Source organism: Strongylocentrotus purpuratus, unplaced genomic scaffold, assembly GCF_000002235.5.
Source record: "Strongylocentrotus purpuratus isolate Spur 01 unplaced genomic scaffold, Spur_5.0 spur5_scaffold_3, whole genome shotgun sequence".
In the NCBI taxonomy this organism is placed as follows: domain Eukaryota; kingdom Metazoa; phylum Echinodermata; class Echinoidea; order Camarodonta; family Strongylocentrotidae; genus Strongylocentrotus; species Strongylocentrotus purpuratus.
The window spans coordinates 10,514,756-10,530,859 of NW_022145609.1; the positions used below are offsets into that span (position 1 = coordinate 10,514,756).

At 36.8% G+C, this 16,104-nt stretch overlaps 1 protein-coding gene across 2 annotated transcripts in view; it reads right to left on the reverse strand.

Moving 5' to 3' along the window:
* Window positions 1-204: 204 nt before the first annotated feature.
* Window positions 205-16,104, reverse strand: part of LOC575146 (KN motif and ankyrin repeat domain-containing protein 1) — a 43,758-nt gene continuing 27,858 nt past the window's right edge. For both annotated transcript variants that reach the window (XM_030996495.1, XM_030996496.1), the window contains exons 4-13: window positions 15,161-15,328; window positions 10,663-10,780; window positions 9,638-9,989; window positions 9,004-9,156; window positions 4,731-4,943; window positions 3,407-3,505; window positions 2,812-2,913; window positions 2,311-2,412; window positions 1,932-1,957; window positions 205-1,553 (exon numbers count right to left, since the gene is read on the reverse strand). In XM_030996495.1, the coding sequence (XP_030852355.1) occupies window positions 884-1,553; window positions 1,932-1,957; window positions 2,311-2,412; window positions 2,812-2,913; window positions 3,407-3,505; window positions 4,731-4,943; window positions 9,004-9,156; window positions 9,638-9,989; window positions 10,663-10,780; window positions 15,161-15,328 (2,003 nt within the window). In that variant the 3' untranslated portion in view covers window positions 205-883. The remainder of the gene's footprint in view (window positions 1,554-1,931; window positions 1,958-2,310; window positions 2,413-2,811; window positions 2,914-3,406; window positions 3,506-4,730; window positions 4,944-9,003; window positions 9,157-9,637; window positions 9,990-10,662; window positions 10,781-15,160; window positions 15,329-16,104) is intronic.

The following is a 16,104-nucleotide window of genomic DNA, read 5'->3' on the forward strand; positions in this document are numbered from 1 at the left end:
GAAACCTAGAATCTTGATCTTATATTTTAGTTTGAAAATTGGCAGTTTACTTTGACACCATTGTTATTTCTTTTCAAGATAGTATCCAATCATTTAATGATTTCTTGATTGATACTTTTAATCTTGTTTCAATTTACATATATTTTCAAGGTAGTATCCAATCATTTCTAAATTTCCTGATTGATACTTTGAACCTTTATTTTCTTCCCAAGATAGTATCCAATCTATTTTTCAATTTCTTGATTGATACTTTGAATCTTGCTTTAATTTCCTTCTTTTTCTTCTTAGAGATAGTATCCTATCATCTTTTTAACTTCTTGATTTATAATTTTAATCTTGTTATAACTGATTATATTTATGCTTTGAATTTTGCTTTAATTTTCATCAAAGATTAAATGATTAGTAGTATCCATAAATTTTGAATTACTTCTTAAATATTTGAAAATTACAAAAAGATTGTATGATTCATATTGAATATTCAATTTGTTTTCATGATTCCCGTTAAAAATCTTTGTTCAAATGACCTATAGCACCTACATATATAATATTTCATATAATGCTTTAACATAGTTTTCACACATCAGTCATCATTTCAAAGAGAGATAGCACCCAACGATATCATGTATTAGAATGCTCCAATGTTCTGGACAAAATGCTTCACGAATACTTTTAAATAAATTTTAAAAGTATTGCATTTTACATAATTATGAATAATGCTTTGAAGTGGACACGTCTTCAGCTTTTATACAGTACCCATAACCATCCTGTACCCATTTTGTCTTCTTCAAGAAAACTCTATAGAAGACGTAGTCATTATTATTATTAAGAATGCAACAATGCTGCAGTAAAAAGTCACTAATTCACATCACTGTTTGCTGCTACTTCAGACGGTTGAATATTTGCTAGCAGGCTTGATACCTTTCTTCTGTAGTGGCGTCTGCCTTGGACTACTCTTGGCACTGCTTGAACCTGTGCTGCTGGCTTTTCCTTGAGCACCGTACACCTTCTTGGTTGGTGATGCCCTACGCTGAGCCGCTGGGCTCTCTGCGCCGTTGGCCGGCAAGCCGCAATTGCGGTGCGAGGAGTGCGCCGATAATGAGCGTTGCGCCGCAAGGATCACGGCAGCACGTTTTGGCGATACGCTCGGTGGGGTGGGAATGCGACTGGCGTGGCTAGAGTTGGGTCCCTTAGGAAGCTGGAGTGCACGGAACGATGGGGTGCGAGACGACGGGCTCAGCGAGCGGCTGCGGAAGAGCTGCGCGGGTGGAAGATCTTCGGTGGTGGGGGATGTGGTATGTGATCGGCATGTCGGGGCGCTTGGGCCGTTGGTGCTGCCACTGGATGAGCTGGAGGAGCCGCTGGTTGTGGTGAGGTTGAGCATAGAGCGCCCTCTCTTGCTGATAGAGGAGAAGGTCTCTTGATGATTGGTGGTAGGCTGAGCTGGTAGGCTTGATATGCTGGAGGATGATGTGCTTCGTGTAGGACCTTGTGAAAGGCTGACAGAATGAGGGCGAGGGTGATTGGCAGCACTGGATGACACATGACGCTGGGGGCTACAAAGGGGAAGAAAAGAATAAAAGATTGAAAACCTCTACAAATTCATAAGATGCAACTACAAGTATCTTACTGAATAATTTTGTTTGCTATACATAAATCCATCTATGTACTTGAATAAAGTTGAGTGTGACTCTTTTGATCTGTATAGTAGCAAAGATAACATAAATGCAGCATTTCATATTACTTGCTATAAAGATTGCTCATTTTGCCATTTCACAGTGTATTTCACAAAATAGAACAGTATAAATTGAAACATATACATCTTTTGACCAATAAAATTCTGTTCTTGAAAAATGTATTTAAAAACATGCTTTTTTTTAGCCATCGGTATACTGCTCTTTAGGCTACTGAAATTTCAAGTATTATATACACACCTTGTGGGTCCAGATGATTTCTTTTTCTGCAAAAGATAAATAAGAGAAAAGAAAAGTTTGGTTTATAATGCATGTTTTAATAGATGAAGAACATAATTTGATAGTATAATATCACGTTTTTAAATATTATTTCCTACCGTAATAAATCAACAATGTGTAATAAATCATTACAGAGAGTATTTCAATTTCCTACCAAGTCTAAACATTAATGGTAGTCGAATATTATAGATTTACATTACGTTGTAACATAATTTGTAGACAGTCATTGATTTGAATAGTCATGAGGGCAGATTCGTCACATTATCAAGAACCATTTTGCATTGCAATTCTTTTACAGTAATGCTGAAAATGCTTTAAAAATGCTGTACAATATTTTTACCGATGAGCTGGATTGCTTGCCAAAGTTCATATGAGCGTAAAGTAGCACTCCGATGTCTTTATGCCCCGCCTCCATAGCAATAGAGAAGGCAGTGCTTCCATCCTGAAATTATAATAAAAGAGAATTTCATTTTAACATACCAGGTATACATATACACTGTATATATATTTGCACTAAAGAAGCATGAGATGGGTATAAATGGGTATTATTATGAAGAAAATATTTGTACATTTTATCAAATAAATAATCTGAAGTTGATTTGTTCACTGATAAAACAAAGTTATGGCAGTTGGATGCAGAGATGAATTGAAAAGCCTATGGTTTCTAACTGAAAAACAATTTTTTATTTTTTTTATTACAAAAATGAATTTTCCTTCTACTTGCATTCAATTCAATCGTTGTTCTTCTTCAGATTTTTGAGTCTTTAAACTTTACAAATATACCTATAAAATGGCCTATAAACCTAGCTGTTCCATGCATATAAGATCGTATTGGACTTACGTTATCTTCTAGGTGTGGGTCACACTGTGGATGTGAGAGTAGCACCTTGACGATGTCAAGATGGCCGTGCTCACTGGCACACATCAAGGCAGTAGAACCATCCTGGATAATCAACATCAAAGAAAATAGAATTAAAAATATATACGTATATAAAAGAACATCTGTGTTTCAGTATACCGGTACTTGTAAAAGCCCCACACCACCAGTTTATGTGGAATCTTGTGTGTATAAATGCTCATACATAGCTAGCTGTTTAAGTCATCAGACCATCCTAGTGTCTCCACCTAACATCCAAACCTTTATATAGAACATACGTAATTTGCGCAATATTAGGTCTTTCAATAAATCATTTGCAATTTTATACTATACTCATTATTATTTTCTTTATGTCAGTAATGAACTAGGCTAAAAATTACAACAACAAAAATCATCTTCATTCATTTAACTAAATTCGTACTCATAACATCAGATGCATCCCTCTTTCTTCCATTAGGAGATTTAAATCTATCACTAATTATATGTTTACATGTGCCTTAGCAACTTGATCAACAAATCTTTTCAATTTATCAACCATCCATTCGTCCATCTTACTCACCTCATCTTGTGTATTGACATCACTGCCAGCAGTCAATAGTAGCTTGACCATGTCCAGTCTTCCCTTGCTGACCGCTAACATCAGAGCTGTTTGACCAGCCTAATCAAAGAAGGGAAAACATTGTAGGAGCTCATGAAATCCATTTGTAAGGATTAATTCCAGTTGTAAACATTCATGTGATTGGGAATGCATTCTTTAAAATTGTCTGGCTGAATGAGTTCATCGGTGTGAGATTGTAATTCTTCATTAAAACAAATGCATACATCAAACATATAGATGATTCAATATCCTATGTTTCCAACGCTTTTAAACATCTATATATTCCTAACTTCAATTATTCTACATTTTAGGATTTGATTCAAATGATAGACAACATAAAACTGTTATTTAATAGATTTGTGGCATAGACAAGATTCAAATGATATACAACATCAAAACTGTTTTATATTTGTGGCACAGACACAAATGGTATTTTAATACATCTCTATATTCCTCCCTTCAATTAATCTACATTTTGGGATTTGATTCAATGATATACAACATCAAAATGTGTGGCACAGAGAGTTAAAGGGATTGGGTAATTAAAGGTAAAGACCAGTTATGGTCATGCGATTGCATTGTGAAAGAAACATTGTGGAATCGATCAGAAAAGGTTGATCATCTAGCATCTAGCATCTGCAAGGTTCTGGAATCATCAAAATGATAAGAAATTTGGCCCATTCTTTGTAAAGTTACAAGCACTATACATAGAAAGATGTATATGGGACTACCCTATATCTCTCACAGACCATGAGAGAAACAAATTTACCAAATATATGAATTAGTAAGCAGTTTCCCGGCAAATTTTGTATCATCATGTATTAGTCAAAACATATTCTTTCACATGATTGGTAATGAGAGCTTCCATTTCATTTTTTGAAATTGGCCAATACTGGTCTTTACCTTTAAACTTTGTCTTAGATTCTGAAACAAAATCCTGGATTTAGCTCATGCTGCAATGATAGAAACCCCATGACTTTCACAAGCCAATCGCCTGTCTGATTATCAAGATATTTATGATTAGAAATCAAAATCAAATTTTGCATTTCCTAACGGTTTTCCTACCACTACAGTCTATTGGGGAAAATGAGTATGATAAAACTGGTCACTCAAAGATTTTTACTTTTTTGAGGCACTTCATGATCATTTGAAATGCAATTTTTTAGGGCTTCAATATTACACCATACCAAATGCACTGATAACACGTAGGGCCGTGTATCTCAGATTTAACATTGTTAAACGATGCCTTTAAAAGAGTAGAATGACCATGCAATAGTGACTGTACCTGGCTTGCACGTTGGTTAACGTCCCCCTCCCTGAAGAGTCTCGAGACCACACTGGAGTGCTTCTTGTTCTGGATGGGGACCAGGGAGGCCAGCATGATGGTGGTGTACCCCGCCCTGTTAGGCTTGTCCGTCTGACACACCCCGGTGTCCAGGAGGAGGAGCACGATGTCGAAGTTGCCGTGGGAGACGGAGTAGTGGAGAGCCGTGTTACCCTGTAATTGAAGAGGGAAGATGAAAGAGGAACGTTTTCATTGGCTGAAAATTTACCAAATTGTTATAAAGCTCTAAAACTGACATTAATCATGAAATACACATGTCATGTATGAGATACTAATAACATTGTTAAAAAAGGATAACATAAGTTTTTGGTAATGCACTTGTACTTACTAAAAACCCACAATGAAATACATACAAGTAGCATTGAAAGAGAAAGGGAAAAAAATAGAAAGCACTGGGGAAAAAAAGAACTGTGTGCACTTCAATACAACTTCAGACTTTAAAATCTCTCTCTCTCTCTCTAATTTACATATACATGTAGTTTCTCTTTGTCTGTCTGTCTCAGTGCCTGTCTATTGGTCTCCATATGCAGCCTTTTCCCTGTTTTTTCTTCTTCTGTCTGTCTGTCTTTCTATCTATCTATTTGTTTATCTCTCTGTCTCTCTACTCTAATTTCTCTCTCTATTTTTTTCTCTCTCTCACTTTATATCTCTATCTCTCCCTCTCTCTCTCACTTTATATCTCTATCTCTCCCTCTCTCTCTCACTTTATATCTCTATCTCTCCCTCTCTTTCTCTCCCTTTCCTTCTCCCCTCTCTCTCTCTCTCTCTTTCTTTCCCTCCCTCCCTCCCTCCCTACATCCCCTTCTCTCTCTTTCCCTCTCTCTCTCTCCCTATCTCTCCCTATCTCCACTTATGTTTTATTACTGCTGTTGACAGCAGATCCCAGTCTCGTGTACGTCATGCCCTTGAAGTTTGTTTTACTTGGTGTGACTCAGCCTGATATCAAATTTCCTGAAGCAAACTTGATCGTCCCTGAAAGCAGGGCTTGGTCCTAGTCCTGGTCATCAAGAGCAGGGCCAGTGATTATTCATTCATCATCACTTAACGTTAAATTGATGCCAATTTGTAAAATTTCTCCATGGCACGAATACATCAGAGTATTCCACAAAAACCTACCCTTCTGTTCACTTCATTCATGCATCACATTTGTATTTTGTTTTTGTTTTCTGGTAAAACCAGTTGTTCAGTGTGCTTTAGTTGTAGATCAATGCCTATATCACTATATCAACTTTGTTGTTTTACCTTTTCGGTCAACGCATGAAAACATAAGCTTAGAATATTTCCTAGCTCTTCATCAATGTTGTTTCTGCTTGAAAATACAATTTCCTTCCTGCTTTTCCTGCTCTCATTACCTTGCTACCTATCCCTCCTCTCTATGTTCTCTTTTATTTCCTCATAATGAGTGTACTTCATGTGATTCTATCATGAGTTACACTTTCACAAGGATAACTAACCTCTGCAACATGATTATAGCAGCTGCAGAACAATGCAAGAAATATCATTCAAATCAAGGCGCTGCATTTGTGACCTCAAACATGGCTTTTTAAGAACAATAAGACGTGATTACTGTCACATTGTGATAAGTACAATAATCTATACATTATCCTTCACTCATGGCAACTGCTGTGCTACCTGCCAAAGTGAACAGAGTTTGTACCCTTTCTGGCAATTATCATTAACATCCTGTATAATATGACTTCATTTCATGACTTTTGAAGGCATTGTTTAAGTATTGCTGTACCAATAGGTTATAGTGCCTGCATCTTAATTGTTCCCTACAAATTGCAAAGTAAGTAATGTGCCTTAATATTCTCTTCCCAAATACTGGAAAAATATGTACACATGTGGTTTCATGCAAATACATATGTATGGATTTGTGTGGTTAAGAATGTTTGAATATTTTATGTCAATACAGGTAGGTTACGTGTACATTTAATCCCAGAATATCCTACCTTGCTAATCAAATATTATTTCCTAGGAAAAGAGAAGAAGATTAAAAATGCTTCCAAACATGAACATATCAAAGACAATTGTGAACATGTGTGTTATTTTCATCACCAAATCACCTACATTTTAAAATCTCTCTTTGTTTTTCGTTCATCCTCTACATCAAAACTTGTGCTGCTCATAACTGACTCACAACTGTTCACATAAATCCATATTCTATATTTAACCTCCATTTTAGTTCTTTTTCTGCTTCTTTTAAGATTTGTTTTTAGAGGTGAATCCCAGCTCAACCTTCCTTGTCATTGAGTCATCCTTTCACCTTGGTTTTTTTAGATCAAGTATCAAGAATTGAGTGACGTAAAGAGGAGCTGGGAATTCAAGAAACTTGCGTGACTTCACCTGTACTTTTCCAGGTCATCCTCAAACTAGTGTTTTTCCCCTAAAAAACAAACATCATCATGTGGTTCTGTTTCACCATCCTCGATACCTCCAGGATAAAACTGCCCCAAATTCACAACATTTAAGGGTATTTTTATCAACATAACTTGATGACTAGTCCCAATCTCACAACTTTTTTCCAACCAAATCATGTGGTCATGTTTCACCATATCTGTAACTCAAGTATGAATTCATCCAAAATCATCACTTCTAAGCATAAGATTAAACTAAGAGTTGATACCGCAGTTCCTGATGTCACAAACATTCCAACTTAATTAAGTACAAAGTTCTGTTTCAACACCTTTATTAAACAGTTAAACATGAGTCAGAGGTCATTTGTACTGGGTAACTGTTCCTTTCCTGGTGTAGCATACATGGTGTATACCCTCATACGATAAACCTGTTTATTATTCAACCCAGGCATACAGGTTCATTCACTTCTACAACAACTAGTCTGCACATTACAATGACCATCTGAATGAACTTTCCATTTCCTCCATACAAGCCAAGCAAGCACATTTCTGAGTCAATATCATCCTACACATAATACAGGGGCCTCCACTGTGACTAAGACCCAAGCAGGGTTTCCTCAGGCCACAGTTTGAATAAAAGAATATTAAAAAAACGAAATGAAGCATGACCATAGAGTGATGCAACTGGGCAATGACTTGGAGTTATTTTTAAGGGTTTTGTTTGGTTCGGTAGTCAAGGAGTGCTGAGTGAGTAATGGCCAATGGAGATTACGACCAAGGTTCATGCAGCGTTGAAGCATGCTAGTGCAGTCTGATCTTCCACAGAAAAAATTGCTCTGATATAAAAACTGCACTCAGACCCAATAGGAATGGCCTAAAACCCACCAAAAGGAAAGAAATATAGACTAAACTAAAAGAGAACATTGTAATATATATGTGCTCATGGAGTCAGAAAGATATAGGAGTAGCTGCTAAAGAATACAACATATTCAGACAAGAAAGTCATAACAGTTGAGGACCAAAAAGAAACAAAATTAATAGAGATTAAATGAATCCTACAATTTTGATGTCTGAGACAGAATTGAAGAAAAAAATACAGTTGCAAAGGACAATGTCTGATAATCCAACATATGCTCTGATGGCATATGCTCTGGTGGCAATTGCTCTGGACTTTATTTTTTGTCAAAGGTGTAAGGTAAAGAAAGTGTAAGGTAAAGAAGGTGTAAGGTAAAGAAAGTGTAAGGTAAAGAAGGTGTAAGGTAAAGAAAGTGTAAGGTAAAGAAGGTGTATGGTAAAGAAGGTGTAAGGTAAAGAAAGTGTAAGGTAAAGAAGGTGTAAGGTAAAGAAAGTGTAAGGTAAAGAAGGTGTATGGTAAAGAAGGTGTAAGGTAAAGAAAGTGTAAGGTAAAGAAGGTGTAAGGTAAAGAAAGTGTAAGGTAAAGAAAGTGTAAGGTAAAGAAGGTGTAAGGTAAAGAAGGTGTATGGTAAAGAAGGTGTATGGTAAAGAAGGTGTATGGTAAAGAAAGTGTAAGGTAAAGAAAGTGTAAGGTAAAGAAGGTGTAAGGTAAAGAAGGTGTAAGGTAAAGAAGGTGTATGGTAAAGAAGGTGTAAGGTAAAGAAAGTGTAAGGTAAAGAAGGTGTATGGTAAAGAAGGTGTAAGGTAAAGAAGGTGTAAGGTAAAGAAGGTTAAGTTTTGATTGGGTTTCAGGGTTGGGGTTAGGGTTAACATAGCTGGATCTAGAGTTAAAGTTAAGAATTCTATTATTGCTAGAAATTGACCATGAAGCAGTTGTTACCAGAGCATGTGTCATATACATGTATACCACCCCTACATTACATAGCCCACTTTAGACTTACATTGCTATCAGCAATGTTGACAATCCTCTCCAGTACAGCCTTCCCAGCATCCTTTGCGACGACCTCTAGGAACCCTGTGACCTGCCGAGGGTCAGAAGACTTCTGGCTTGTGATGCGGAACCAGTTCTTGGCAACCGTTGCCATGCAGGTGGTCTATGTAAGAAACAAACCAAATACAACTGAAGTTATAAATGAGCTCCTAATTTATACACTCCCATAATTATTTTCTCAACTTCAAAATGCATCCAAAAGATAAATGACATAGCATAAGAAAGGTACATGCATATACCATGACAAATCTTAAATCCTTGTTAGAGGATAAGAAAGTCTCAAGACTTCAAGATCCTCTTGAACGATACTAGTTTCAATACAGCTTAGTATTAAAAACACCACTTAATCCTTATTCACATTAAGAAATATATTTCAGAAATTGCTAAGGGTAAATGTCCTTAATCATGAAAGCAATATCTGCAATGTTCTATTTTTTTCCCTTTAGGAATTGTGCTGGATTTAAAGTCTTTGGTCCATGAGAGCTCTACTTGCTTTCTTAAGTGCAATTTAAAATTGATGGTAAAACTAAATCTGGCCATGTTTTGGAATACCGGCCAGGACAAAAATAGAGTTGGAGACTCACCAGATCCTTGTTGTTTCCTTCTCCTGGCTGCACAAACAGCTTCCCCAACGTGATGCAAGCCTGCCTCGTCTCGTCTCCAACCTCAACATTCATCATCTCAGAGTTCTCCACCCCATTCTTCTTCACTCCTCCATCCTTCTCTCCTTCCTCCGTCTCCTTCTTTCCGTTCCTCTTCCCGCCGCCGCTGTTCCTGCTGCTGCTCCTGGATGAACCCTTGGGAGGGGATCCAGACAGGGAGCCAAGGTCTTCGCTGGAGGTGGAGGTGGAGCTGGTGGAGTTCGAGCTATCGGATTCCGTCTCTGAGGAGTCGCTGCCGGAGCTACTAGAGCTCATCGCTGAGCTGCTTGCAACCCTAGCAAAACAGATTCAATTCAAATTATAGTCAAACCTGTATATAGCAGCCGCCCAAGGGAAACACAAATGTGGTCTTCGTAGCCAGGTTCCTTTAGTACATGTTTCAATGAGAAACCATTTTCAAGGGAAACAAAAAAAAATGTGCTTGTTGTAGACAGGTGGTCTTTGTAGACAGGTGGTCACTAAAGCAGGTTTGACTGTATAATAACTGAATAACAATGTGTATTGATAAGTATTTCAGCATTCAAACAATAAATGTACTGAAATCTTAATTTCTAAATGATTATTGGATAAAAAGTGTAGACATAACAAAATCCTGACCATCCTGTTACACTGTCAAGCTTTTGTACAGATGTATGTAAACTGGTCTCCACATGTCTCTTTTAAAAACAGGAAATACTTAGTCATGATTTTAATCGTACCAGTATCAGAAGATAGGTACCGTACTGCTTTATAAACAGGTCAATAACATTTTCATTGCACTATCCAAACTTTCTTGCTGCAATATAAACTTTACTGCTATCATTTGTATATATATATAACCTCGTCTTTTATTCATGTGTATCAAATGTAGCAAAAAATCATAATCACTGTAGGCCTATGTATACATCTTCTCTAACAATTTTTTTTTCTTCTTTGAATGAAGAACCCTTTATTTTCTCTTCACTTACTTCAACTCTGGAACCTCTGTCTCACTGAGATGTCCCTCCGTACCAGAGTCTTGACTCCCCCTCTTCATAATGGTAGCTGCCAGAGTGGTCTTTGGTGCATGGGCCCCTGGACTCTCATCTAAAATTGAGAAGAAATAAAATGAATTGTGATATCAAAGGTAAAAGATGTACACTGACTGAACAATTTTGCATCAAATAATGACAAAGAACTTGAAAACAACAGGAATTCCAAGGTATTGGTACCATACAATTGTTTCTTGGGGGGGGGGGGGAGTTGGCACATTGATCATTGGAATATAACTTTCATTAAATTGTTAGTAATATCAACGTATTTGTTATGTCATTGAAAAAGCAGTTTTTTTTATTATTATGAAATTCAATGGGTATAACTCTATCACAAACATATGTTTTTAATGGTTCAATCAGGGTACAGTATATTTATACCTCATAAATGAACTCATAAATATATCTTATAAGGACATTTTCATTCTCTTTTCCGTTCTCTAATGTAAAGTATGACACAACAATAATGATAAAAATGCAGATTTGTTGTTGCTACAAACACGCGAGGCTACCATGGAAGTGCTAGCTTATCTCATTAACATGCTTTGCTCATGAGTTCCATAACTCATAGACAACTCTACCTAAACCACAATCACCACCACAACAAAGTTATTAAAGGTAAAGACCAGTAATGGTCATGCGATTGCATTGTGAAAGAAACGTTGTGGAATCGATCAGAAGAGGTTGATCATCTAGCATCTAGCATCTGCAAGGTTCTGGAATCATCAAAATGATAAGAAATTTTGCCCATTCTTCGTAAAGTTACAAGCACTATACACAGAAAGATGTATATGGGACTACCCTATCTCTCTCACCAGACCATGAGAGAAATAAATTTACCAAATATATGAATTAGTAGGCGGTTTCCCGGCAAATTTTTTATCATCATGTATTAGTCAAAACATATTCTTTCACATGATTGGTAATGAGAGCTTCCATTTCATTTTTTGAAATTGGGGCGTTGCCAATACTGGTCTTTACCTTTAAAAAGAAAATATTCAAAGACTTCGAGAGTATGTCTAGGGCAGTTGCAGATAGAGGGGGCGGGGGCGCACCCAAGGAAAAAGAATTAAGGGGAAACAAAGGAAGAAAAGTAAAATGGGTTGTAGATTGTTTTGTTTTTGTTTTCTGTCTGTCAAAGAATTGAGAAGTTATGTAACACACCCCTCCCTCCCCCCCCCCCCCAAGCCAGGGAATCCCGGATCCTCCTCAGTAGATAATAAATGAGTGAACTAGGGGTCACATTTTTTTTATGCAACCAAGTTCAGGTGCTTCATAGCGTGAATAATTATTTCCTAAACATGTTTCCTGAGTCATTGAGCACATGTGCAAATTTTTTCTTCTTTTCGTTGGAAAGTCGTGATCACGTTTCTGTTCCTAGTAATCCGACCCTAATCTACACCAGAGGAGTCACCCCCTTTTTTTGGAGGGGGTCGTGGATTAGAGTGTGAGGGGGAGATTAGGGAGTGGATTAGAGCCCAATGAAGGAATGGGAGACACAAAAGATTTTTGGGCCATATGTCTATCATTTTCAAGGGGACCAGGCAGGGCAAATATCCTTCAACACCATTATGTGGCTGATTTTCAATGAATATAAGGGTCGTAAAACACTTCCACAGACCATATAGCCATTTCTAAAGATTTCATATGGTAGTACATGACATACAGTACATGTACTGGTACATGTATATGGTTTGTCCTTGTACAAGATGTATCCATCATTCCATTTTACACTTGAAATTTCACTATTAAAATAGAGACACTTTTATCATAGAATATATATATATATATATATATATGATCTAACTTTTTTGCCAAAGAATATGGTTTATAATCTCAAGATATATGTTCTCCAAAATATTAGATTCTTATTTTATAAATCCAGAACGAAATTTATATGTATAAACAACTGAACGGATGCAAAGTTACATTGTATCCTATAATATTAATTCAAAATATATGTACATGTATGTATTAATAGGCAATGATAAGATTAAGATTATAACTTCATCAAAACTTTCCCTAGAAGAGGATATTCTTAGAAATTTGATACACAATACCGTATGTCACATTATGTGTTAAATTAAGTTATCATGACTAAAAAATACTTGTGGGTGTGTATTGACAAGACATGGGAGGGAAAGGCCGTGATTTAATCTTGAGCTCATGGGTGTATAAATGCATAGCAAACATAAGAAGGAAATAAATATTGTATAAAAAACTTTTAAAAGTTGCTATGAACATGAATAGAACCCCCTTAAACATTTGCATGGAACCTGAGATTGAGAGAGTTAATGAAATTCTAATGACTAACAGACAGGATCATATATGTGCGCAATATCAGCAAAATATAATCGCTCTTTTTCACATGACATCATCGGATCTGTAAGCCCGCCTAAAGCTCTGGTTTCAACAAAATTGCACTTTTGGCACCAACGGTTCCGAAAGGAAAAGGGGTCTAGACCAGAATCCCGATTTGAACTTGATCTCTTTGTAGGATTACATGTACACAAGCAAGATTTTGTTAACTAATTAAAACAGGTCCTTGTAAAATGTATTAGTGTAGACTATCCCACTCACCAGGTTGGTATTAAGTATCACATACCTTTTAAAAAAATACGAAATTACACTTAATCCCGCAAAGAAATTGATGTTCGGCTATAACTGCGGGCTAAAAGTTTTCATGTTGTATAAAGTATGAACTAAAAAAATTCTTATGCTTGAAATTTGGACTAAAAATAACTTTGTTTTTCTTCCTCAAACAGAAATAGGTTCATATGTTGTCAAGGCTGTTGCCATAGAAGGCAGTCAAAACCAAAAGTAAAAAAGTTTGACTCTTGATCCTAGACCTAGGCATAGAATGAATTATTAAATTTACAATTTGGTGGCCTACTTGCAATTTATATTCACAGTTACTTCAAGAAGTGTCCCCAATTTCACTAATAATCTGACTTCTAAACTTTCTTTTCCTCAAGAAATAGTTCACCACCATGTTTTTACGAGTATTCGGGTCGAGCTGCGCAGTTCGGCGAGCCTGGGCTTACGGATAAATCTAAAATAGCATCTCTCAGCGCCCGGGTTGGGCCTAATCTCACAAACTTGTAGGTGTCAGGTCGACAGGCGGGATTATCTCTGCCAAATTTGCACTTTCAAAAAACGGCTCCTGACTCTGATTCACGATTGAATATTTACTATCGGAGAAAGCGTTGCCATGGGAATGATTATGTCATGTTTCTTGAAGATAAGGGCTGTTGGTGCTAGAAATGATCAACTTTAATTGTGAGTGACAGGGGGCTTTCTCCTTCACCAGTATACATGTATGTTTTAACAGTAATTTTAAGGAGAGTGTATATATTCCATATAAGTGGATAGCAACATACATACCGGTATATTTCGGCACCATGTGTATACTAATAAATAATGTACCATATGGCTGGAAACCAAATTAAAATTACTTTACCCAGCATGACCATTTCTAACAAGAGCACAAACAGTTTTCATGATATTATGCATGATAAAATACCACATCAGATCAAATGGTATCTCACATATTAATAGTATATGTCCCATGACTCAGTTCAATGTGACAAGCCTATACTCAAGATTATGTGGTTTATATATGTCTCATGATAGTTATAACCATATGGATCCTATTTAAACGATTAGCTTGGCGCGTGTGTCATACTTGTGCATTCAGATCTTACCATGCTTTGCTACATGTATATCTCACAATAACTTTGAATTTGTTTCCTATTAAGCCGGTGGAAACAAAAATTGAAGAGCCCCCCCAGCAAATAATCCTGCAAAATATTTTCTTTGTGTTTCTTTTCTATATTTTTCGGGTAAAGTGAATGATATTAGGGAACAAATAACAGCAGTACTTTTCTGTGTGTATAATAGTTGGACTTATATAATAATTATACCCCCGCAAACAGTCCTGCAAATTTTTTTGTTGTGTGTTTCCTTTCTCTATTTTCCTGGTAAAGTGAATGATATTATGTAACAAATAATAGCAGTACTTTTTCTGTGTGTTTATATGATCCAAATCTGTAAGTAATACATGTACTAGTATGTGTCACAATGTCAATATAATACTGTAGCATCTGTCTGCTGGGAACCAAACTGGTATCAACACATATCCTTTAAAGCCCCACTGCACTACTTATAGCTACTTGCGCCCTCTATATAGCAAACAATGCCTAATTGGTGACCATTGATCCCCCATGATCCTCTTTTTCTTATGTTAATTGAGAGCGGATTTGATGAGATAACCACCTGCCAGTGACCTTGCAGGGAGGTCTAATCTCCCCTGGCCAAACTAGTACAGACGGTCTTTAACACACAGTTAAAGTACCCTTTGACTCGCACTCGCAACAAACAATAAACAAACTTCGATTAAGGTCAATGAATATGATTTTTTAATCATTTTTCTTACCTGCAAGCATAGCATGAGGGTTGCTGAATCCATTACCCAGCATTGCCTGCTCGTCCATAGGAACATGGATCTCATAGTTCAGCGATCCCGTTGATATGGTGCCCTCGGGTGGTTGGGAGGAGCCATTCTCACGCTGGGGTGCCATGTTTCTTGTAAGATGTTCAGATTCTATATTAAATAAAGGATGAAAGAAATAGAACAACTGTCAACATTAGCATCCGACAATACTAATTCATGAAGGAGGAAAAAATCTGCTAAGTAAAAGATCACAAAAAGTTGAATTGTGAGTTCTTCACAATTAGAAAAAGGAATATAACTTTTTCAGTGTACTTTCCCTTACATAAAGATCCAGTAGAAAATCTAAATATGTTGTACAAAAGATTGATGCTGGCATAAATACATTGAGTGCATTGCTTAACCTATGTTCAAAAGCATACTTCAGAAGCTTCCACAGTAGTACCTCTTTCCTTTGTGAACTCAAGCACATAATGAATAATGTTTTTAAACGAACCCTGATGGTAATTAAACAGATTAAATAACAACCCACAAGCACACTTATGCGTGGTATGTCTAATAACAAAACTAAATGTGCAATTGTGAACAATGGGACTTTTGAACGAAAACACACTAATCTTCTTACCAACGGAAACTACAGGCATAACAAAATGAACAATACGCTGATAGAGCTCCGTAAGCACACTGGTAATCAGAGCAAACACCATCCAAAATCAAAACAGCACGCAGAGAAGCAAAAAAATGTCCAACTGCCTTTTCCGCTCTTCCCGTGTCCGATTCCAAATGCCTCACTTTACAACAAAGAACTAAACACCTCTCTATCTCTCTCCCGATCATTCAACTTCAGCGAGCAAGCTCCGGCGCTAAATGGACCCATCCCAACTTATGACGACGGTGGTGAAGGATATAGGCAAGTATTCCTAATTAAC